At 40.3% G+C, this 21,197-nt stretch overlaps 1 protein-coding gene across 2 annotated transcripts; it reads left to right on the top strand.

Moving 5' to 3' along the window:
- The first annotated feature begins 4,166 nt into the window (after positions 1 to 4,166).
- prpf4bb (pre-mRNA processing factor 4Bb) lies at positions 4,167 to 20,925 on the top strand. Of its 2 annotated transcripts, none has more exons than XM_088071629.1 (16): positions 4,167 to 4,401; positions 8,901 to 8,979; positions 9,475 to 10,619; positions 11,434 to 11,607; positions 11,770 to 11,928; positions 12,710 to 12,791; positions 12,894 to 13,095; positions 15,129 to 15,202; positions 15,389 to 15,479; positions 15,682 to 15,829; positions 16,376 to 16,513; positions 16,628 to 16,781; positions 18,107 to 18,221; positions 18,311 to 18,462; positions 18,587 to 18,673; positions 19,724 to 20,925. In XM_088071629.1, the coding sequence occupies exons 2-16, from the start codon at positions 8,953 to 8,955 to the stop codon at positions 19,925 to 19,927; spliced, it is 2,952 nt and encodes a 983-aa protein (XP_087927755.1). In that variant the 5' UTR covers positions 4,167 to 4,401; positions 8,901 to 8,952; the 3' UTR covers positions 19,928 to 20,925. The 2 variants fall into 2 exon arrangements, with proteins under 2 accessions (XP_087927755.1, XP_042366497.1); XM_042510563.2 differs by lacking the exon at positions 4,167 to 4,401 and adding an exon at positions 5,565 to 5,704.
- The last annotated feature ends 272 nt before the right edge of the window (positions 20,926 to 21,197 follow it).

Here is a 21,197-nt window from a genome sequence, read left to right as displayed (position 1 = left end):
AACCTGGGTGGTGGACCTACAACACAGTTAAAGGCTGACATTTGGAGTCTAAATTATCACCCTAGTAAAATTTTACACCAGTGTTTAATCATGCAGCTGAGCGGAGGAAAATAAGGGCTTCTACAGCTCCTGTTTACTAATTTGTCATTTACTCAAACTCCTCACTGCCACACCCGAGACCTGCAGTGATAGTGTTAACACAGATACCTCCAATCAAGCTCCGAGTGATGAACAGCCTGCATCAAATTAAAGGAACCTCCACATTAAAATCACCTGTGATGACAATAGGGAATGATCAGTAGTTTCAAAGTCACTCTTCTCCCGTTCCTCACAAGCCATGACTGTGTAAACCTGCTCAAACGTAAATTTCCACCTCTGACAAGGCCATATGGTTTAGTCGTGCTCCCAAACCTGCGTCTCTGCTCTTGTAAATCGTGTGCCAGCCCCTGCTCTTTCAGAAAATCAAACATCAGAGCCTCGTAAAGCAGAACTGTTCAGAGAGAAAGAGAAAAGAAAGAAAAACATAAAGATGAGCACATCTGTCAGGGAACAAAGAACATCTGCGTTAATGGAAACAGGCGTTCCCTTTTTCATTGAGAAGCATTGTGATCTTCACTAGGAGGAAATCGTTCTGAACCATAACTCTGTCCTCGTCCTCGCAAGAAGACAAAACCCGATGTTGAGTGCAGGGGCTGGGGTGAGAAAGGGTTAGCGAACTGCTAGAGTGTTTTTAACAGGCTGTATAATGGACTGTGTCTGTCTTCACTGAGCATCTGTTGGACCTCGTGTTTTATGGCCTCTTCCTTATTGTGTCTCCAGTGAAGCTTGGAGGAGAGCAGAGGCCCGAAGAGTCAAGGCAGACCCAACGTCTGCCTGCTTTATTTCCTCTCTATGGAGATCCAAGACCCAGCTACAAAAGCCATAAATTACATCTGTGGTTGGGGCATCAAGAAACTCATGAGCTGGCTTTGCATGTGTGTGTGTGTGTGTGTGTGTGTGTGTGTGTGTGTGTGTGTGTGTGTGTGTGTGTTCTTTCTTCTTCCAACACTTTGGTTATGCTTGATGATGCTTCTTACGGTAAATTAAATGCACCATTAAATCATGTGAAAATATTTTATGTCTTGTGCACTGATTTAAACATGTTTCCCTTAAACCTTGGCCTGACATATAGGACACACTATATTTAAAATAAAATCCCCTCATGTCAAAATCAAAGGGTTTTGGGTTACAAATCCGAAATTAGGTCTTTGGTTAACACAAGCTTAACAAGAGACTTTTTTCGTTTTGTTCTTTGACATAAATACGTTTTAAAAGTTACGTCCCACTCGTGAATTTTTAAATGTGTTCGATAAAGCGGTTGCTAAGAAGCGGCTAAATGAGACTACACAATGTTTTCACGCCAAGCACAGCTTTACAGCCTCGCTGTGATGATCATATCCTGAGACTGTAGCGTAGTTCATAAATAAAGTAACAGCTTTTTACCACTGATGATTTCATAAATCATAAAAGCAGGGTAACCAAATTTGCGCACCTGGTGGGAGTGAGATTTTAATGCCATGGGCATATCACCTGTTCGTCTGCACCTCTGTAGTGGTGATCTGGGCAAATTTACTGACTTTTGATTGTTTTGATAAATAAGCTATTTTTGATGCTTTTAATGCATTCTAGCACATTATTTTTTAATTCAAAGTTCACATTCCTACCAGTGAAAAATTAAAATGTGCAGGTTACCAAAAAAATATTTTGGGGTTTGTTTGGTTTTTTTTACTGGCCAGAGTTATTATGAATTATTCTGATGTGAAATATATAGGCAGTCATTAGTATTAGTATTAACTGGAAACGGAATACATTAAAACTGCTATTTACACATTTAACAGTTTTAAATGGTTAAAAATAGAGAAATAATATTAAGTAAGGCTACATTTACTCAAGTACTGTACTTAGGTATAAGGTGACCAGATTCCAGATATGCAAACCGAGGAAATATCCAGTTTGGCGGTCAATATATCAATAAATTATTCAATGTTATCATTGAGGAAATAAAAAAGGAGGACATTAACAGTGTCTAGACTGATAAATAGCACTACAGGTAGGAGGAAAAACACGTATTTTTTTATTTTGAGGGTGAACTGTCCTTTTGAAAGGTACAGACATGACATGAGAGTGATATTAAGCTCCTTATATATCTGCAACAAAGTGAATAAGAATATTTTTGAAAAATGTCTTTACACTTTTTCTTTAAGGTCTATAACTTCAAGGGGAGGCTATGTTGAACTACCATGCTCAAAACCATGTTATTTTATGTACTGCCTTTTGTAAATACAATAAAAACAAAAAGCAAGATATTAAAACAGCATTAATATTGTACAAACAAAAGCAGCTTCTTTTTTCACAAACTGGTCACGCAACATGAGAAATCATAAGCTGTACGACACAGTCAGACAGCAGCACACAACCCAAACTACATACTGTATAAGTCCATGATTTACTGGGCACACTGGGAGAGAGGTCTCAACTAATGGAATATCTAATGTCTCCATGACGGACACTTTAATCTGGGGTAAGACCTCCAGCTCGCAACTTTACCACATAAATCTACAGCCCAGACAGAGTTACAGCCTTTTAGACTCTGTGTATCCTGTATACACATATATTTATATCAGACGACCTCGAGCAAAAAACACACTCCCATTAGATTTTTGTTTTAATTGCTTTATAATCAAATACCTAATTAAAGGAAATACTTTTTTATTTTTATTCTATAGCCTTCACAAAGCTAGATGTCAAAACACATAATGGTAACACCTGCAGGACTGTCATCTGCCCAGAGCACTCATCCCATCTGCCAGGATGTCGACATTAATGCTGTTATATCCGCTGTGAATAAGCAAGCACAGGTGCCTCACAATAACACGATTTACTGCTTCATATTAAACTGTCAAATGTGGATAATAACCGTCCTGTGGAAGCTCTCGCATCCTTTAGCTTCATGTGATTTTTAGTGAGCTGTGTTAGCTCAGTTTTGCAACTTTTTGTGTTGCAGCATGTCTGCGATTATCTTTTTTAAAAATGTACACGAGAAAAAGCACACAGTGAGATAATGATGTTTTTACTCTTTCCATTTAGCGATTACATTTTGTGGTTTCCCCTGTGAGAAGGATGAAAATGCTCGATAACAGACTTCTTTGCGTGCTCTGATGAGTATCATAAGGCCAAAAGTGCAACGCCTATAAATGTAACATGCATATCACATTATGGGTGCAATGCAAATTAACCATTCGAAACCTTAATGAATTGGCTTAATTTCTTTCACAAACATGAGAGGAAGGCAAAGAGCAACACAATAAATGACCAAAAAATTAAGAAATTGTGTGGAAAAAAAAAGAAGAAGAAGAAAGTTTCTTTTTAAAGGAAATGAGATTTCATTATACAATTTGTCTAAAGTAAAAACTGCTGTAATGTGCAAAAGATAAATGATCCTCAGCTCTTTAGACATTCTGTGGAAGACATTTTCCCAAATGAGGTAGTTACAGTGCTTACTGGAGGAAAGAAAATTATAATCAAGCATGTAACATTTTTGTTGCACATACCAGTGGAGCAAAACTCATGCACCCTGTGGAGCACAAGGGGCCCTCACAACCACATGATCCACTAATTGACTTCCAGGGCCATCCTGTGGTACAAGCAAGCTGAGCAACCTTGCAAAGCCTGCATTTTCCTGTTTTTCTCTGTCTTTTTGTTGCCCATTTGGCTGTCACTCAAAGCTTGAGTATTTCACACTCGACAACAGAGCGATACTTGAGGGGAAACTCTGGAACCTGGAGGATCAGAACACTGTAGGCTATTTGTTATGTGTAATTTTTAATTCTAATGTTCATAATCTCTATCCATGAAATAGGCGTATTGGAATAAATAGAATAATTTGTAAAGGTCTTTGTAATAGGAAGACGATTTCTGCAGAAACTTCTCTTTTTCAAGTTTTTTCAGTGTTTCTGAGTAATAAGCATTAGTTTGTTTTGATTTAAGTGGCATGGTTTTGTGCTTGCTATCACACTGTCACTCTCACTGGGACACTTGGGTTTGCAGGTGTTACTGATAACACTAATGATGGTTCAGGTCCATGAACCATCGTTGGTGTTATCAGTAACACTTGTCCTAATATGACAAGTCAAAGTGTCTGCTGTGAGAAAGACCTATTAGTCCTTAACTTTCTTTGAGAAAAATATTTTCCATTATTTTAGTTTTTAGTATTTCCATTTTGTGCTGCTGTTAGTTATTGCATTTTTTCCTAGACTACATTTATTTGACAGCATTACTTAAAAGCAGTAGTTTTAGACTTTTAAAACAAAATATAAATCCTCTAACAGGGAGTGGTAGGACCCACTTGACCCAACAGAGCAGGTGAGTGGTTCATAATGACCTTTCTTGACAGGTTGAATGGAGCAAAGGGGAGCATAATCAGGTTGCAGGTAAGTAGGGACAGTTATCAGTTCATGGGTTGAGCAGAGTTTGTAGAGCGACTGAGGTGAGCTCACGTTCACAGGTGATAGTTCAGAGTTTGAGGAGGGAAATTGTGAATGTGGAGCTGACTGGCAGGTGAATGTATAAGGTAAGTTACAGAAACACTTACAGCAGGGAGCTTGTGGGAAAGGCGGGGACTCCTGAGAGGGGCAGGCAGGGCTCGTGGTCAAGGAGGAAGCAGAGTTGGTGTCAGGCAGGTAGCGGAGCAGACAAGTCCAGTAGGAGCAGGAAGCGGGATCAACAAGGACAGGCGGGGAATCGGTGTACCATCAGAACAATAAACAACAGTGGCACCCCCATAGAGGGGGTTTGGCTCTGCGGGTAGCTTACTTGAACTTTTGGTCCTTTAAGTCTGTTTTGATGCTATGCATCTGTACATTTACTTAAATAAGAGTTGATGTTTTTACTTGACTACAGTGACTTACAAGAGACTTACTTCTTACTACTTATTAGAGAGTATTTTTACACTGTGACATGACTGCTTATTTGTATATGTTTATTTTTTTATTCTATTAAGTTAATTTCATGTTCAGATTTTTAGAATATAACATTGATAATTTATTTTATTTTACCATAAATTCTGTACAGTTTTTTCACAAGATTTATTTTTATTTACATCTATTTATTTTTTTCTTATTTTCAAATTTTTATCATATGACACTACTTTTATTTTCAGATTTCTATTATATTATATTGACTTTTGCACTTTTTACCATTATAATAGGGTTTTGTTTTTGCACAATAAATTGATGCATTTTGTCAACATATTCCACGGGTTATAATGTTGTGTAATTTTTTTGCAAAGGTATTTCTGAGGGTTAAATTTAATTGTGGCCTGATTATTCCTAGTTGTGAATTAAATTTTTTTTTTAATTGCGTGTCTTTGAATTCCCTATTTGGACTTTTAATTTGAACTATAACCAAAAAATATCCTCCATATAGTGTTGGCCTGAAAACTTAAATTGCACAATCATACCACCTGGTGGACGGAAGCTAGTTTCAGTGCAGAGCTGCGGGCTGCAGTGCGCCTCCAGCTCAGCAGAGGGCTCATCAGTGTTTTGATATTATTGAACTTTTTTGTGGTCAAAACAATCAAAGAAGAAAAGGCCCCTCAGCTGAGGAAAATGGCCGACGTTGAAATGGACATCGCGTCCACAAGAATGAATAATGGCAACGAACACGTGTAAGTCATTTATTTTAACATAAAACGTGCGCGTTTATATGGCGTAAGTGCCTTTCCTACCCGAAACTAAAAGGGCACTGTAGTGTAAGTTTTAGCTGCGGAGGTTAGCAGCACGTTGTAGCCGGGGCTAAAATACTCACCAACGGCTGGCTAACGCTCTTAGCCGACTAGCCGATGATCTTTAGCACACCTAGCTTTAAGTTTAGCTGAAAGCACAGCTCACAGAAGTGTACATCAACAGCGGTGGTGTGTATTTACCTCCACGGTGTGCACACGTTAGACTCCACACAGCCAAACACTTGTCTTTATTATTATTTGTACAAGTTAGCAAAGGCTACTCGGTTGTGTAGCATGCTAGCTCCAAGTTTGCTAAGCTTGGTTAGCATCCGAGCTAATGTGAGAAAATGATCTTGGCGGTCGTGCTTTGAGGTAGAGCGAAGGCAAGTGTACACGGTGACGGGCTGCAAGAGGTTGCCATGCTACTATCTAGCGTACTAAAGTTATTTTACCAAAAGTTATGGTTACGGTCTCAAAACTGCTCAGTGTTTGTGCAATTTCAAGCTAAGTTCAGCTCATTACGTAACCACAGTTTATCTAACGTTATTGTTAATCGCTGAGCCAACTTGTGCTAGGAGAGATCCCAGAGGTGCCTGGGATGGTCATAAATGGTCATAACGTAAACAATAGGTATGTTTCACATCAGACTGGCACAATGTTTGCTGTTACTGTTGAATGAGTACAGCTGTATGAGGTGTTTTTATAGAGAAATGCAATAGGATTCAAAAACACTTTGTTGTGGTTCGTTACAGTCGCTCTGAAGCCAAACTTAGAGAATTAAAGAAAGTACAAAAATGTACAAGTATGCCAAAATATGACATGTAAATACTGTAATAATAAACTATAAACGCTAGTGTATAAATATTAAAAATGAAAAACATTTAGAATATGCTGAGTGTGTAAAAATCTAAAACTTTGTCTTAATATGCGAAACAATGTTTAAAACAAGTATGTTAGGTTAGAAATAGAACATATGTGCATGATGCTACAATGTACTACACTATATATATACATAAGAAGAACAATAACAATATATACAATAGGCATATCATATGTCAGATATAGCCTATATTAAGAGTTGAACATATGTTGCACAGTTGAATAACTGCAAAGAGGATCGCTATAGTTAAATTTTTGCACAAGTAAAACAGGCTGTAAGGAAAAAAAGTACTTTTAAAACTGGGGGTTGACAGATTATTGGCCTTGCAGATTATTGGGGCCAGTATTTGGCATTTTTAGGATTATTTTAATGATCGCTGATAACATTAATTAATTATACTACAAAGAAGGTGTCAGCATGGTAACTGTTACTTTGTAAACCTTCGGGAAACTGTTTTAATTTTTTCATTTTTTAATTAAGATTCACTTGACTTTATTTTTTTTAATAAAAGGTTGCTGGGAACTTGCTGTATATGATGTTGAACTTTTCAGTTTGGACATTTGACATTTCAACATTTGCTAAAGGCATTTAAATGAAGTTTTGTGTTGGAATTTGTTAAATTTCCAAATTCTAAATATTGAATGAAGGTTTTTATTTTTATTGTAAATTCATTTTGGTTCCAAATATCAGTTATCAGTCTCATTAAATACAAATCAAACCTACTTAAAACCTTATGGCACAATTTGAAATGTAATAAATAAATTATGGATTTGTAATTGAAGATGGGTGAATTTAGTCCAGGTGCCAGTCTATTGACTGAGAGTGTCAGACCCTCTTAAGAGGGAGTTATACAGTTATAATGTACAGGCAGAAATGACTTCCTGTGGCGCTCTGTGGAGCATCTCAGGGGAATCAGTTTGTCAATGAATGTGCTGGAGCGACTGCAGCAGGCTGCGTGCACATTGACGCGTGTGCACTCACACTGTATGTAAAACCACTGCTAACATTTTTTATTTTATTGAATGTGTTCTTTATTTGTTGTGAATGCTGTAAGGAACAGAGTTGTTTTCAACATAGCACAGGAAGTTGTGATTGTCTTCAATGATAAACAAACTCACTGTAGCCCTTGTTGTCAGTGGTGGCAAGTGTTGGAGGATAAACAACAGAAGCTCTGTGCCTTCAGTGTTTATCTGGGGATTATTTTCATCAGGATATCAGTTAATGCATTGGTTATTTTGTAGGGATATAACAGTACACAAAACATCACAGTTAATAAAATACACAATTTAGTGTAAGTTTGGTACAAAACAAATATTTAAGGATGTGTTGGTTTTGTACTACAGAGAGAAGCACAAGTGTCAAAGACGGACAAATTCCCCTTGCTGGTAACAGAGGCAACATTTTTTTCCACTGGCAACTTTGGTAAACTATTATTATATGAATGAGGAACATTTGAAACACTTTAATTCCACTGTATGAACACTTTTTCAAAAGCTTTGAAAACTGAAAAGCCTCTTTTGTGCCATGAAATTTAAACTACCAAAAAACAAAGAATAATATATTTTTTAAAAAATCTATTAAGAAGAATGTTTAAATTAGTTCCACGTTGGTTATATTTAAACATTCAAATCAACATAACATTTCTCGTCCTTGTGATTGGTTCATCTGGAGCTGCTGTCAAATGTGCATTAGCATATGAAATGTTTCCTTTCACATTGTTCAAAATGTTGGAGCAACGCAAACGTGCTGTCCTTATCTTCTATACGACTCTTTCTCTGTGTTGTTGTAGCTGACAAGGAACTTGTAGGCAGGTCTTCCAGCTTACAGTTTTATTTGTGCTCACCTCAGTGATTTGCACGCCAATCCGCTTGTTTCGGTAACCTCAGCCGTAGAGGTTATCATAATCTCTTTGCCTCCGAATATTGTACTAATGTTTAACAGCTAAAAGTTAACAGGTGGAACTTGTGAATTCACCTTTGGTCATGAAGTGCATCAGTTTATATACTGTGTGTTCTGCGTGCGGTTACGTGCCATAAACTGTGATCCCTGTAGTGTGATGCTTGGATACGCACCCGAAAACCACATTTACTATTTTCTAAATGAATCAATTGTTCATTTGTTAAAATCTTTGTGTAGAAACAGATAAATATCTAGATACACATTGGACTAGGGTTTATTTTAAAATAACTGACTAGTTAATTTTAGCACTGCTGTGTAACATTGTGTGTTTGATATTTAAGATTGTTGTCTTTTAAACAGGAAGCAGGATCTGGAGAGCCATGAAAGGAGTGGGAATGAGGACAGCGGAGACATGTCTGAGGAAGAAGAGGAGGAAGAGGTAGGGGTGGACAACAGCAAGACCTAAATATCTTATGTGGTATGATGCCATGATTCTGATACACACTTTCTACCTTAAATTTAGTTTGAGTTAACTTTGACTTAAATTATCTAAATTTTGGTTTATCTGACATTGTGGTGGCAGTGGTGCTCCATGTCTTTGATTTGATAATATTGTGCAAGTCAAAAAATATTCTGGCAGTTTTTCACATTCACATGGCATTTAGTATTTGCTAAATGATTTTAAAAAAAATACAAATATATAAGGACAGATTAACATTAAAAACTGGCATACAAGTAGAAATAGCGCATGCTGTTATGGTCATGTTTTAGCTTATATAATGAACACAACTCAAAATTCAAGAGAGTGCAACCATATAAAATTAAAGAGATGAAAGATCACAGCTCTGTGCACAACATATCTAAATATTTGCATAACGAGATGATCTTACACCTGAATGAGTTGTTGCTAATCTGATGTGTCATCTTGTCCCAGGAGGAGGCAGAGACAAATGGCGAGAAGACAGAAGAGGGGTCCAAACATCACGGCAGCAGCGGCAAACACAAGAGGAAAAAACACAAGCATCGCAGTAAGCACAAAAAACACAAGCATGCCTCTGATGAGGACAAGGACCGCAAACGCAAGCACCGTCACAAACACAGGAAACACAAACGCAAGGAGGGCTCCTCGCCCTCCAGCGCTGCCCTCTTTGCCCCCTCCGGCCACAGAAAAATCGAATCCTCTCCCTCCTCCGGAAATCCAAGTCTGGACGACAGGGCCCTGCTGGAGGATTTGGAGAAACAGAGGGCCATGATCAAAGCTGAGCTGGACAGCCAGTTGATGGAGGGGAAGGTCCAGTCCGGCATGGGCCTCATCCTTCAGGGTTATAACTCTGGATCTGAAGAGGACGGAGATGCGAGGATCAGAAATGGAGAACAGCGTCAAAGGGGCAGCTCAGGTAAAACTGTTTCTCCCAGAGGGGGGAAAAGTGGGAAATCTAGACGGGACTCAACAGAGGGCAGTAAGTCCAGCTCCAAGCGTCGAAGTCGGAGTAAGTCTGCGGACAGGCTCGGACAGGCCAAGGAGTCTAAGCAGGACAAGGTGACCAAAACCCCCAAGGACACAGCTGTCAAAGACAGAGGCCGCGGGCGAAGCAGGTCGAAAGACAGAAAACATTCGGACAGCACTGACAGGTCCAAGGACAGAACCAGGAAGTCCACCTCCCCGACCAGCTGGAGATCAGAGCAGAAAGGCAGCCGCACTGATAAACGTTCCTCTCCACCGCGGGATGATAGACCAAACCAGGAGAGAGCGAGCCGGCGGTCCAGATCACCTGGACGAGAACGACCAAGTCGCCCCGATGCCGACCGGGACAAACGGCCGGCCAAGTCCCCATCCAAGGACGCGTCGTCGGGGAAGGAGAACCGCTCGCCTCACAGACGAGGGGCTCACAGCCCCATAAGGAAACGCAGTGCTTCCCCCCGCCACAGAGATTCCCACCACCCCTCGGCTAGTGCCTCAGAAAGGACAACGAAACAGAGCCACTCTCCATCCAGAACAAGGTCTCCTCCCAGGAGAGCCCGCAGCCGCTCGCCAGACACCAGGAGGAGGGACGCTGACAGGCAGGACTCGCCACTGAGGTTCGTATATGGAGCTGATCTGACTTTCATACAGGGTTCCTTCAGATCCTTAAAAAGTCTTAAAAGTCATTTATTCATCTAAATACAAGGCCTTAATTGGTATCAAAATGACTAAAAAGACTCAAAAATGATCAGGCATGGGGAGTGGGATTTTATGAATTTTTTTTTTTCTGACGTATTGTAAAATCTCAAAATAATTGGTAACATCTATTTTTTGTTAAATCATTTAATGCATTTCACTTGCATGCTAAATATTTCCTTCTTCTGTTGGTAAACCAAATAGTTGTGTTCATGATAATACTGTAGTTCATTATCTTGTTCTGCTCTAAAAAAGGTTTTTATTTTGTATTTGTTTTTAATCGTGAAAAATGCCATGTTTTATGTTACAATGAACGTTTGGGCTAAATAAAACTTTCCTTTAATTTAAGTTATTAGAAATTTGGTCCTTAACTTCAAAAGATAGACTCAGGTCTAAAAAAAGCTGTTTATAGTTTCCGTTAGTAAGCTGTGACAGATGAGACAGAATGAAACGCCTCGAAAATAATTAATAGTCCGACTGATTCAAAAGATGTCCTGGGATCAAATATTTGACAGTCTGTTCCTTCATTCACAAAATGACTGAGTGGCTTTGTGAAACCACAGAAGTCATCAAAGTTAAGACATCAATGAAGTGTTTAATCTTAAAAGAAAAATTATCAGCATTTTAAAGGTTTTACTGATAGTCGTCCATATTTCTTCTGCAAAGTGATGTTTTAAATGTGTGACAATGCAGAACATCCAGTTCAGCTTGTCCGTCCCCCTCGTATTTGTACAGGAAGCGCCCTCGGCCAGATGCAGGGCCAGGCAGAGATCGATCACGAGAGAACAGTCCCAGATCGGCCGCTCGCCGCAGGATGAGTCGCTCGCCTCTGAGACGGAGGTCCCCATCACCACGACGACGCTCCCGCTCTTCCCCCCGCAGACGGAGCAGGTCTCCTCTGGCACACAGGTGACGACACTTTTTAATAAAATTTCATTCACATTTATCTCGACTTCTGTGTTCACGTTTTTTTCTCTGCAACTGGAATCGGTAGTATCGTGGTAAGACCTTTTTCAGGTGAACTTATTTGCAAGTTTTACAAAGTATTCCTTCTTGACGTTTGCCTCGCAGGTCTGGGGAGAGAGACAGGTATGGACGGCTCAGACAGTACCGGCGCTCAACGTCCCGAGATCGGGAGAGGAGACGAAGACGTAGCAGAGATGAGGACAAGTTCAAGGGCAGCCTCTCAGAGGGCATGAAGGTGGACCAGGAGTCCTCAGAGGAAGAAGTGTGAGTAAAACAAGATATTAACCCTTCTTTTTCCCAGCAGGTCACAAAAAAACCACAGGCGGCTACTGTACATATAGAAGCTACTGTTTTAGATGGTTTAATTATTTTAGTTCAACGACGATGCAAATATTGAAAAAAATGTTAAAAGGCATTTTGTGAACCAGTTTCCTCTTTGATTTTGAATTATTAAACTCACAGTATCATTTGAGGTCCTGATCTGATCATTTGCAATCAACAAAAAGTTTATTTCGAAATACGTACCATGAGTGCTACCAGCTGATTAATATCAGATCACCGGTAAGCTTGTTCATAGCAACTGCTTTTGGTGTCAGATTGTATCAAATCTGGAAAAAGCCAAAACAAAACAGTCGGAGTTTGAAAATTCACCCTTCTCCTTAAATCAGGCGTTAACCGAAGGGACATGCACACGCATCTGCTTTTCTTTCTCATATGACCTATGATTGGCCGACGTCTCCCGTCACTTCCCAGACTTTCTGAAGCCTGAAAACAGAGCCAAGAGGTGAAGAAGTCTAGTGTTCTTACAGTCCACTTGAATTACATTATGCCTAAATTTTATTATTAGATTTTTGCCCAATAATGCCAAAATATAACTGCCTACCCCAGCTTTAATGGCTCGAAGAGAAAGAAGTTTTTAGCAATAGACCAATAGAGTAATAACAACCTCTTGCTAATATCCTACCTCAGAGCTCACTTAAATTCGCCCTGATAATAACAGTACATTGTGTATCGTCATATTTTTAATCGTTGTTTGTGTTTGCAGGTTAGAGGACTTTGATGGAGAGGAAGTAGATGAAGAGGCTCTCATTGAACAGCGCCGGCAGCAGCGATTGGCTATTGTCCAGGTTTGTTTACATCTTTGCTGATCCAAAATGTGCCGTTTTATTAGTCACCGTATCAATCTTCAACAATCATCTTGTGGTCACTCAACTCGTGTCATCGTACAGAAATACAAGGTCGTGAATGAGGACACCAACATGGTGTCGGAGCCCAGCAGCCCTCAGAGCAGCACACGCAGCCGTTCGCCCTCGCCCGATGACATCCTGGAGAGAGTAGCCGCAGATGTCAAGGAGTATGAACGCGAGAACCTCAACACCTTCGAGGCCAGCATCAAAGCCAAGCACAACCTCATCGCCCAGGAGAAAGACGGTAATGTCCCGCTCGAAATGACCACATCTGTTGGCATACAAGGACAACTGAATGAACCAGCAGGTTAGATGTGAGCGCTCTGTAGTTCACTGCGAGTGTCAAAGTGCACCTCATTTCCTGAAAAATATTCATGGAATAGTAATGTTAACATTGTAATTGGATGCAAAACACTATCTCTCTCTCTGACATAAGCGCAGGAATTGTACAGATTTATGTAAAAGTTGGAACGCGCATGGATAAAATATTGTCCTTAAACACTTAACAGAAGTGATAACAGATATTGCTCCTCTCATTATTACCAATTAGTTTTTTCCTCCACATCTGGCTGACCAAAAGTATGATCGCACCATAATGTTTCCCCTAAATGTTCGTAACAGCACTATTTACCTGACTAACTCAACTCAACAACCTCAGTCAGCGACGAGCCACGATTATGGATGAACACTCCCAGAGGAAGGTGCTCAGTTGATTGGCCACTCATCGTCGTTTGGAAGCAAAAATACGCAACACATGTCTTTACGCACCGCAAAAATTGCGTCACTGGTCTTGCTGTTCGGTGCTGAACTGGAGCTCACACCAAACGTTCACGGATACATTCATGTTTCACTGCTAACACACACACACTCTTTATTGAACACTTCTGTAAAGGCTGCGATACACTTGAGACAGTGTTAAATTTAGCTTTGTTTGATCTTGTATTGTGCCCACAAGACCGATCTTAATGTTTATCAGCTGTTTCTCATTTGAATTTCTTCATGACTCGAGTCATTTTGTCCGTGCAGCTGGAAACACTGGGTTGATTAGAGAAGACTGGGGTCAATTGTAACAATTTTTGGTTTTGATTTAATTAATCAAACACCCCGTGAACTGTTTCATTTTGGTAACTTGAATCTGTACTCTGTGTGTTAACAGTCATCATTTGTCTTTACAAGTAATGTTAAAGTCACACTATTGAAACACAAGATGTCAAATGTTACATCTGCCTCCAAGAGCAGGAGCGATTCTAACAGCAGAAGGTGTATCCGAAGCATTTTCTGAAGTCTTATTCAACATGTAAAACTGTGTATGATTATGTGTCCAAAGCCCATCTTGTGTCAGCAAATGCCTTAAATATCTTTCGGCAGCGCAAAATAAAACCCATGCACCCCAGCTGGAAACAAAATCTTAGGGCAAACACTGCATTAGTTACCAAGAGGACGCCGCTCATGAATGGCTTAAAAAATCTTATCCGAGTTTAGATGGGAAGAGATAAAAGATTACGCACAAAAATAGCTTCTTACATGCTGTCTGCGGAAAAATGGGGGTAGCTTGACCACAGATAGCTACAGAATATTGAGCTTTGTCCTCCCTCCAACCTCACCCACCACTTCCCCCTTTGAAATGTAGCTGTAGAAAAGATGTGTGGGTCACTGAGTCTGCTCCCCTTTAATACTGAAGAGTCCTCTGTGAATGTGGAGGAGATCAGAACCTGAACCACTAAAAGCTCCATCAGGAGCTGCAATCACTTTGAGTAGTCGCTCGCAGTTTTCTGTCTTTGATTTTTTTTTTTTTAACGGGAGGCAAAATGGCAATTTTTTTTCAATGCAGTTTCAATCATGGTCAGTTTATCAGATATGGAGGAAGTCCAAATTACGAGGGCAAAGCTGATTGGAAGCGTTTTTGCCTGCTTTTAGAGTCATTGAACTATAAAAGTGCATCAGTAGATGCACTTCGCTGCAGTTTTTCTGGACCGTTTCACACTATGACGACAAAAAAAATGCCGTTCTACGCAAAACTAAAATGGCATTTGGTGGCTTGATTTGTGTGAGAGATGCAGAGCTGTGTGATGCAGGGGTTTTAATTTTGTTTCTTTCTGTCATGTGTTCATTCAGTTGCTGGCTTGTAATCCAAAGCCTGGGTGTCTCTGCCACCTGCAGCATGTTTTGATCTCTGCAGAGTATGTTGAACCAAACACATGTTCCAGATATTCTGTTTTACAACATGTTGCACGACGAGAAGCTCATCCTGCGTTTTATTGCTTTTGTTCGTTTCAGGAGCCAACCCAAAGAAGCCTTCAGCCCCCGACATGTTTACAGAGTCTGATGACATGTTTGCTGCTGACTTTGATGTGAGTATTTTTTGTTTGTTGGGAAAATTAAATGTCAAATTTTGCAGCACATCTGAGCGTTACACTCCTCTGCATTGTAAGTAATATTCACTTGCTTTGCTTGAAGCTTCAGCAGAGCATAAAATAATATTAAGAAACGCTGGAAAGGTCTCAGCAGCTGGTCTGGTTTTTGTGTGGTTTCTGCAGAGTGCCAGGATGAGAGCAGCAGGTGTAGGAAAAGACTTCAAGGAGAACCCCAACCTCAGGGATAACTGGACTGACGCTGAGGGTTACTACCGTAAGTACTACTACAGTACTGCCTCGCTAATCCTTTTATGTTCTCAGACAGGTCGAGCCTGTGACGTAAACTGTGTTCGTATCTTTGGAAACACACTCTAATACTTGCTTAATGTCATTAATCACACACACCTGTGTCTGTCTGTTGGGTTTTAAGTGAAGTAACAGGCTGTCGACAACTTTATGGATTGTGTTTTATTTAGGGGTGAACATCGGAGAGACACTCGACAAGCGCTATGATGTTTATGGCTACACTGGTCAGGGAGTATTCAGCAACGTGATCAGAGCCAGGGACACTGCCAGGGCCGGCCAGGAGGTGGCAGTCAAGATCATCCGAAACAATGAGCTCATGTGAGTCATACCTTTTTACATGGATGTCAGAAATGTATACAGGGTTCCCACGGTCATGAAAAACCTGGAAAAGTCATGGTATTTCACTGTGACATTTTCCAGGCCTGGAAAAGTTGAGGAATCAGAAAAAAATCATTAGAGAAGTCATGGAATTTTATTTGTGTGTAATGAAATTGCTACGGTAATCTGTCGTGGATAACCCTCCAAATTAAATTTCTGTATTTGGACGTTACGTAGCTCTAACGTGTTCATTTGTGACAAAGTTTTGGTAACCGTCGTGTAAGTTTCCCTATTTTCTTCTCGTATTTCATCTCTCCCCTCATATATTCCAGCTAACTGAAAAAACAGTTTGAATTGTTCGAAAAATGCTGGGCAACTGGGGAAAGAAAAAATAATAATTATGGGATTTGAAAAGTCATAGAAAGGTTTTGAAATTTCGTGCGTGAAAATGCGTGGGAACCCGTGTTTGTATGTATTCTTAAAAACACAATACAACAACAACATCATATGAATGTTTGATTTAATGTGCTTTTTTTCTGTCAACAGGCAGAAGACGGGTTTGAAAGAGTTAGAATTCCTCAAAAAGCTGAACGATGCTGATCCTGATGACAAGTTTCACTGCCTTCGCCTCTTCAGGCACTTCTACCACAAACAGCATCTTTGTCTTGTGTTCGAGCCTCTCAGGTACCTAAAAAAGGAAACACTGCTTTGTTTGTTCTCGTCGTTTGAGATCCACTGCTGTTTTTAGCGTTCATGTGATAGCCTTCTATCCTAATTACCTCTTTTTCTCATCCCTAGTATGAATTTGCGAGAGGTGTTGAAGAAATACGGTAAAGACGTTGGGCTCCACATCAAGGCCGTGCGTTCGTACAGTCAGCAGCTCTTCTTGGCTCTCAAGCTGCTCAAACGATGCAACATCCTCCATGCTGATATCAAGCCGGACAACATCCTGGTATGGTGTTAATGCCTAATCTTATAAAGATATTTTGATCTTTTGAAGCTTTTGTGGGGTACTTATCAACAGTCAGTGTGTTACCTACAGTAGGTGTTGGTTGGGACGCCCCCAATTTGGAGAAGCAGTCTCGAATCCAGTACGGAAGCTAAGCAATATTCTGCCACCTAAAACAACCATTATTGATTTAAAGGTGTACTATGCAGGACTGAATGAATGAATGAATGAAACCTTTAATAACTTAAGGGGAATTTGCTCTGTACAAACGAGCATAAAAGACAATATATAACATAAAAACATGCACAAAAAAAACATAAAATGACATAAAAAGCACTTTTTTCTGGAATATTAATGAGGACATGAAGTTAATTTAAGATGAGTTTTTGGTAACCCGCTCATCGGTAAAAATTTAAAGCAAAAGCCAACCCCAGATTCACTCTCATGTGGTGTTTTGCCTTTCAACATTTGCGTTTCTTTGGCGCTGGTTGCTACCTTTATATAAAGCCATGACCTCATCTGAGCGCTGTGGCCCATAAACATCCTTGGCACTGAACATAAGACGAAAATATGAAAATACAGGCAGAGGGTAGAGTCTGCAGCAAAATACACCTCCATACACTTTATCGTGGGTCATAAATGATCATGGAGAGGGATTACTGCCGTTTCAGTCTGTATCTTGTATACACATTGCTTTTTTGGAAAACCTTTTAAGTGTATTCTATATTTAGAATAGCAGACAGCCTTTTCTGCTATTAACAGCTTCAGTTCTCCGTCTGCAGCCTCATCAAAGCCGCCAGACTCCACTTTTCATTTTAGCTCTCCGAACACAGGAGTTTGGGGTCAACTGCTGCCGCAATCAGTTCGTTATGTGACTCATGAGATTCTGAACTAAATCCTTTAAATGTCGAAGTCACGCCGTAACACAAACAAACGAGCTCACTGAGGTACAACAGCAGCTCCTCTGTTCAGAGATATTGAATTACTGTTTATCTCAGTGGACGGCGTTGAGGAGAGCAACAAAACCACTTTAACTCCGTGTCCCAAAGAGCTGTGTGACTGTGAGTTAAAGCAGCACAAATATTCTAAATATAGCACACGCTGAAATTTGTTTAGATTTTTTTTACACTGGACTTTTTTTAGGTGGCTGAAATAGGTTTTGCAGTACATTGTTTAGCTTCTGCGTGACAACTGACATCTACTGACGATGGATAAGTACCTCATACATCCCCACTACAAAGAAGTTATCATCCCTTTAAAACTAACTCCGTTTAAAGAATGATGAAATGGCTAAATGTTGTGCGTACTTATTTTTTTGTTTTTAAAAGGTGAACGAGTCAAAGACCATTTTGAAGCTGTGTGATTTCGGTTCTGCGTCCCATGTCGCTGACAACGACATCACACCGTACCTGGTCAGCAGATTCTACAGAGCTCCAGAAATTAGTGAGTTGCATTATTCGTACTGATCATTGACGTCAGCGTTCATCAGTTACGTTTCAGTCCGGAGATTACTCACACTCTGTTCGTCTCAGTCATAGGAAAGCCTTACGACTATGGGATTGACATGTGGTCTGTTGGCTGCACTTTATATGAGCTTTACACTGGCAAAATCCTGTTTCCCGGATCTTCCAACAATCACATGATCAAACTAGCTATGGACCTCAAGGGCAAGATGCCCAACAAGGTAAGATTGCATCATGACATTTCAGTTCAGTTATTGTTTCCCGAGATGAAGTAAGTCGTGTTGCTGCTCCATGCAGTGTTGAAGAAGTTATGGCTGATGCAATATGCTGGTTTTCTTTCCACAGATGATCCGTAAAGGCTTGTTCAAAGACCAGCACTTCGATCAGAATTTGAACTTCCTGTACATTGAAGTAGACAAAGTGACTGAAAGGGTAAAGTGTTCCTTTTTTCTTTTCTAGCACAGTTTCACTCGATGAAAATGATATTTGAAATGTTGTTTTATTGACTGTTCAGATCTCACAATCACTCGGTACGTTTACATGATGTTGGAAGAAGTTGAATTATTGTGTTAGTCCGTGTAATGTAAACATGTCACATGCGTGCTCCTATTTGCCGCTCCGGCCTCCCTCTGTGGTTAGGGACCGTTCACTATTTATGAGGGGGAAGGGATGCTGCAAAACGGGCTCAGGCATTTTAGAAAAAAATATGGACTGTTATGGCACTTGTGTTTTTAATTTCAGTTTAGGTGAGGGACACACAACTTGAAAAGGTTTTATTTATTTCAAATAAGAGTCACACTCTAGCCACCCCTCTCCTCTGATAAATAAAGCACCGTCCCACAACACCGGCTCAGAAGCTGACAGTGTACTGCTGCGGACTGGGCTGCAGCAAAACATATTTTGGCCACCTAAAAAAGTCATTATTAGTTTAAGTTTACACTTTTTTTGCTCCTTTTTTCCTTCTTTACTAACAGCTGATGGAGGCAGCGGAGGACCAGCAGCTCCGCCGCTCAGTCGAGTAAAATGACATTTTTGTTATAACGGCTTCAAATCTCTGTCCGTAAGGGCTGTTAGGGTAAGGTAAAGCTGTAAAAATGCTGTAGATACGGCATAAGCTGCAATTAAACTGATTTATAATTTAAAAAGTCGCTTAAATCTAATCAATGAAGGCAGAGTTTCCCCACCACCATTACTGCAAATGAACAGTTATTGTTGTGATTCCATCTATACCATAGACTGTATAAATAATAATGTATAGTAACTAGCTGAAAGGGGGCATCACCACCATCTGTGGCAAAGTCGGACATACTTCCATCAATAAATCGATTCTCCCCCGGTGCTCGTATACTGGGAGAAGGACCGAAGTCCAGTTAAATGGGCTAATCGAGCTATAACTCTAACTCCACGTAACTGTGCACGTAAATGTACTGTTTGCTGAAAACATGCAGAACTTTTGAATTCTCTGTTTTTCCGCCCCATCAGGAGAAGGTGACGGTGATGAGCACCATCAACCCCACCAAAGACCTGCTGGCGGACATGATCGGAGGCCAGCGACTGCCCGAGGACCAGAGGAAGAAGGTGATGCAGCTGAAGGACCTGCTGGATGGCACCCTGATGCTGGACCCGGCCAAACGCATCAGCATCAACCAGGCTCTGCAGCACCCCTTTATCCAGGAGAAGATCTGACACCCTGAACGCCACACACTCCCAGAGCAGACAACCACTAAAGCAGCTCTGACAGGAACTCTGCAGCGACGCAGCCGACCCACAGACTTCTACTCAGAATGTCATGGATTTTTGTTCTTCCTCAACTTTATTTTGTTTATGGATACATAATTGTGTTTTATTGTAAATAGATCATTGAAATGGTAGCCATTATTGAAGATTTTTTGCGTAAAATTTTCCCTCATACCCAGCAATGCAGTTACGGACTTTTTCTTTCTTTTTTTTTTTTATTTAACTGGCATTGGAGTGACAGATGTTTAAAAGAAAAATATAATTCCTGTAAATACTGTATGTCTATTGCATTAACAATCTCAAGCAGCAGACGGTTGAGTTTTGTCGTAGTTGCAGATGACTAAAAACATCATTTTTTAAAAACCACAATTCTCATTGTGGGGCGATGCATGCTTTTGAATGTGCACCCTTTGTGCTCTAGATTTCTGTGGTGCAGGCCTGTGTAAATGCTCTGTATGTGCATCAGTGTCCCACATGTGATGGCAAACCCCTAACCAAGTCTTCAAGCCTTGAGGACTGTGCTGAAGGAATAGACGCATATTATGTACTCCTTGAACAAGATTTTTTTTTCTCAAAGCAGGTAGTCATTGTTTTCTGTTGCTGGACATTTCCATGTTTTTTACCTCCCTCCCCCCTCCAGCACTCTGGCTCGGTCCTGGCTCTCAAGGCTCTCACATTCAAGTGCCTCCCGTATGAGCCTCGTGTGTTAAAACACCCAACAATGCGGGCCTGTTGAAGCCACACCTGTGACCCTTCCTCTCCCACTGTTGTATATAGTCCATAGTTACTGTCATTTCATGTGTGGTTAATTTTGTTTTTTTCCATTAAGTGGTAAAAAAACAACCTTGTGATTTCAATAAAGAATAGTTGTGGAAACGCTGCTGAAAGAGCACCTTCAGTATAAGACAACTTTTTAGTAATAAAATGTTTCCTATTGTATACCAAAACCCCATTTCTTCATTTTATCCCCAGCATGTTTGCATGATGTCCTGCACATCCTGTTAATCAAGAGCTCGCTGCATTTTAAATTGTTCAAAGTGTAAGATCAGACAGAAACAGTCGTGAAACACGTTTACAGAATTCACATTGCTGTCCAAAAAAAAAAAAAAAAGGCCTTTTTTGATCCCTGTGTCACGCTAAAAGCAGTCTTAAGATGGTAAGAGTGTAAAAAGGCTGCAGCCTCAGAGCATCGACAGTAAAAATGGTCTTGTATCCAGTT

The sequence above is a fragment of the Plectropomus leopardus genome, chromosome 21 (assembly GCF_026936395.1).
Source record: "Plectropomus leopardus strain MGB_pleo_1.0 chromosome 21, ASM2693639v1, whole genome shotgun sequence".
Taxonomy (NCBI): domain Eukaryota; kingdom Metazoa; phylum Chordata; class Actinopteri; order Perciformes; family Serranidae; genus Plectropomus; species Plectropomus leopardus.
This window is presented reverse-complemented; position numbering and strand designations above follow the sequence as displayed.

Bases quoted from the DNA above. Each gene is read 5' to 3' on its own strand.
- prpf4bb (XM_042510563.2), top strand. From the start codon at position 5,646: ATGGCCGACGTTGAAATGGACATCGCGTCCACAAGAATGAATAATGGC. The intron at 15,203-15,388 runs GTGAGTATTTTT...TGGTTTCTGCAG, and splicing joins TGTTTGCTGCTGACTTTGAT to AGTGCCAGGATGAGAGCAGC. The intron at 15,480-15,681 runs GTAAGTACTACT...TGTTTTATTTAG, and splicing joins TGACGCTGAGGGTTACTACC to GGGTGAACATCGGAGAGACA.